Below are 3,835 nucleotides of genomic sequence, written 5' to 3' on the forward strand. Positions count from 1 at the left end.
ATCGTCTAGTTCAAATCCATTGAATGAATTTCTGTGAAAAAATGAGTTTGTCGGTGTTTTTTCTATGATTGAAGAACCGGTCAAAGAGGCAATACAATTTGTGTGAATTTTCGACTATTTGGCCACTTATTCCAATGAAAATTACGTCAAAATAAATGTTTGCATTGAGAATTCATCTCTGGCAGTGGGATTGAATCGAAAAAAGTGGAAAATATCACATTAGTTTTAGCCAATAGTGATATAACCTCAAAATTCGACGAACATTTGTTTTGCTTGTGGGTAGTGGCATCTTGGACTGATTCCGAACAAAAATATATGAAATCGATTCTAAATTCTCTGCTCTATCAAACTAAAACTACCATTTTCTGTTTATTTAATACCAAAAACACCCTAGTGTGCATTGTTTCTTTTTTCTTTTAGGACAGCGTTTGAAGCCCGTTTCTTGATTTCAGCGCGTTGAACGATACGCTCATCAATCGTGTTTTTCGTTATCAATCGATAAACATGAACTTGTTTTTCCTGGCCAATGCGATGGACGCGGTCGATCGCTTGCAAATCCGATTGCGGATTCCAATCCGAGTTATAGATGATCACCGTGTCAGCTGTAGTTAAATTGATGCCTGTTGAATAGGTGATGATGCTTTGAATTGCTTCATTCTGTAATTGAATGTCATTTAATCGGTTTCATCGACACTTACCTAGGCCACCAGCACGAGTTGATAGGATGAATACGAATTTCTCACTATTTTTCGCATTGAACTCGTCAATGCTCTTAGTACGCTCATCGTACGTGTTGTTACCATCCAATCGACAACATTTGTAGCCGCGCCACATCAGATAGTCCTCAATTATTTCGAGCATCACCCGTATGGCCTGGCTGAAGAGAACAACACGCGATCCTTGTGCTTTGAGCTGTGCAAGTAATTGATCCAACACTTTCATCTTGCCACAACTATCGACCAAATGTTGATCGGTTGTGTAAGGTGGACTAGGTTCGATGTTATCAATTAGATATGGATGATTTGCTGCCTTGCGCAATTCGACGAAAATGTTGTTTCTTTCATTTGCTTGTACTTTTCCATATGTTTGTATTTGTGCTATCCACAAACAGATGAAATTCGCGCTTAATCGGTAATGGTTTTTCAAGGTCGGATTTGATGCGATGCAACATGTATGGCTTCACAATGGCGTGTATACGGTTGACGATTGTTTCATTGCCACTCAAACCATCGTCCGAATCAAAATCAACCGAATCGGCGAATACATTCGGCAACAGATAGTTCAACAAAGCCCAGAGCTCATGCAAATTGTTCTGAAAGTACAATTTCAACCTGAAAATGCAATGAGTTTTTGTCAAATAATCAACCAGCAAGGTGGAAATTTCAAAAGGAAATGCCCTTTTTTCGTTGATTTATTTGTTAAATGACTGAAAATTGATCCCTACCTGCAATGGAGTTCCGGTGAGCATGAGCCGGTGTTTTGACTCGATTGCTTTTAATGCTCCATTCATTTTTGTCTTTTCATTTTTAATCTTGTGACCTTCGTCCAAAACCACGTATTGCCAATTCGGTTTGCGGAATTTATGATATTCTTTCAGAAGGAAGTCGTAGGATGTAATGCATGGATCCCAGTCTTCAGGTTTTTTCAATTTTTCCAGCAATTTTGCGCGTTCATCCTTGTACGCATGCAATACAAACGTTCGTAGCGATGGGCAAAATGTTTGTGATTCGTTCAACCAATTTTGCAGCGTTGACAACGGCGCGGCCACCAAAAATGGCCCGTTAATTTTCCTGTGGGTCGATTAACATTGGACTATTAGACGAATAAATTGACATTACGTACTATGTACGAAAAATTACTTGAAATATAACAAAAAATCTCGATGGAACTTGAAATTGACAATGATTGAATGTGATGATCATTCGAATTGATGATAATTTTATTCATTGAATGACATTTTCCTCAAAATACTCACTTGACGTTCTTCATGTAGCCAAAAATTGAAATGGTCTGAATGGTTTTGCCGAGACCCATTTCATCGCCCAAAATTCCGTTGTTTCCATTTTCGCACATTGTGATTAACCAATTCAAGCCATTCAATTGATAATCGCGCATTTCACCTTGAATGTAATCGGGTGTCGTGTTATATTGCTTTAATTTCACTTCGTTCCTGTTCGGTAGTAGTAATTCAACTCTACCGTCTGCCTTCTTTTGTCGTCTCCAAGAAAAATGCATTTTTTTTACATTGTTTAATAAAAATATTAAAATATGATGTAATTAATAAATGTAGTGTTGTCGGAGTTAATCTTATCTATCTATATTACTTTGATAAGAATGCAATTGATCTCGATATCTTATCTGAATAAATTTTCCATTATCTATCTCGAATTTTTTAGATAATTTAAAAGATAATTCCATTTTCTCATAGAAAAATGTCAAAGATAACTAAAGAATAAAAGATAATATCTTATCTATATCTAGATAAATTTCACGTCATCTTTTACAACACTGGATGCATGGCGGAATGAACGGTACTTACTTGGGTTTAATTTCAGCTGACTCTTTGTCGCGATTACGCTTCTTGCCCGCGTTTTTTGCTTTTGTGCCATTCGTAATAAACTGTTCAAGTTCAGGCTCGTTGTTGCTTTTCTGAATGGAAAAAGAATGAAAACGATTGCATAAGTTGATAAAATGTAAAAGTATAAAATGACCAGGGCTAACCAAAATATTTACTTAAATAATAAATTTTTAAATAAATATTTCTGTCCTTTTTCGGGATGAATAAATATTTGGACGATTTGTCATTTTTTGTAAATATTTTGTACATTTTTCATATATTCTGCGAATTTTTCATGAGAATTTCATCTCAGACTTTATTGTTTGAGTTTGTCATTGATCAGAAGAGGAACTGCATAAAAGTTAAAAGATATACATAAAATACATTTGATTTGGTTTATAAATGTTCTGGCTAGTAAATATTCGTCTTAAGGTGAATTGCATAATTATTTATTTTCGATCTACTTATAAACAAAGGCAGAAAATCAAGCGAAGTTAGAACAAAGAAAACAATATTCTTCTGATTTTCTTTATTTATTTATTTCACCGTCTAATCACAGACTGAATAATACTATACAATTTTCTTTACATTTCAAAGAACGTGTGAAGGCTTCATACCATTTGTGCTTTTTGCAATAATATGGAGCCGCCATGATTATTTACAAATCAATAGTACTGAAGTACAGTGTATTTGAGTCCGTACCTTCTCCACTACTGCTTGAAAGCAGAATGGTATAAAAATCTGCAAGAATTTACGCCTCGTTCTTTAACAATGAATCACGATTGTCCAAGTTCAACAGCTTATAACTAAGTATTCGTCTTGACGCAGATTCCAAGAACGATTGTTTCACTTTGTTAAAATATCTACACGCTAGAACGAATGGTTGGTTACGGGCATAGTCAGTGCTATACAGTCTGTCTAGTTATAGACGATAAGGGATATCTAAGTGAAAACACAATAATTTTTCAAATTTCTCTTTCGAGATATTTTTATTGAGCCTTCAGCTCGGTCGCAAACAATTCAATAGTTAATCCATTCGCCTTGTTTTTCGATAACACGGGCACAGCGTGAAGGCATACTTTTGCTCAAATTTTCAGCATATTCTCGCGAAAGGCTGTCCCACTGGCGCTTCAAGAACAAAGTGAGATGTTTTGTGCTTCGAATATGTTTGCCTTTGAGTCTCTGCTTCATGATGGACCAAACGTTTTCAATCGGATTGCAGTCTGGAGATTGAGCCGGCCAATCCATCTGTTGAATCCCATTTTCCTCTTTCCAAGC

The 3,835-nt window shown here is 35.9% G+C and overlaps 1 protein-coding gene across 1 annotated transcript; it reads right to left on the reverse strand.

Annotated features, from left to right (window-relative positions):
* Positions 1 to 698: 698 nt before the first annotated feature.
* Positions 699 to 2,073, reverse strand: LOC129571916 (SWI/SNF-related matrix-associated actin-dependent regulator of chromatin subfamily A member 5-like; the record flags this gene model as incomplete). Its single annotated transcript, XM_055451792.1, has 4 exons — positions 1,976 to 2,073; positions 1,445 to 1,790; positions 1,198 to 1,312; positions 699 to 1,097 (listed from the first exon to the last, which is right to left on the reverse strand). Coding segments are annotated over exons 1-4 (958 nt in total), but the record flags the coding sequence as incomplete, so codon positions are not given.
* Positions 2,074 to 3,835: the final 1,762 nt, after the last annotated feature.

The sequence above is a fragment of the Sitodiplosis mosellana genome, unplaced genomic scaffold (assembly GCF_009176505.1).
Source record: "Sitodiplosis mosellana isolate CC-2019 unplaced genomic scaffold, AAFC_SMos_1.0 Smas_scaffold_3696, whole genome shotgun sequence".
In the NCBI taxonomy this organism is placed as follows: Eukaryota; Metazoa; Arthropoda; class Insecta; order Diptera; family Cecidomyiidae; genus Sitodiplosis; species Sitodiplosis mosellana.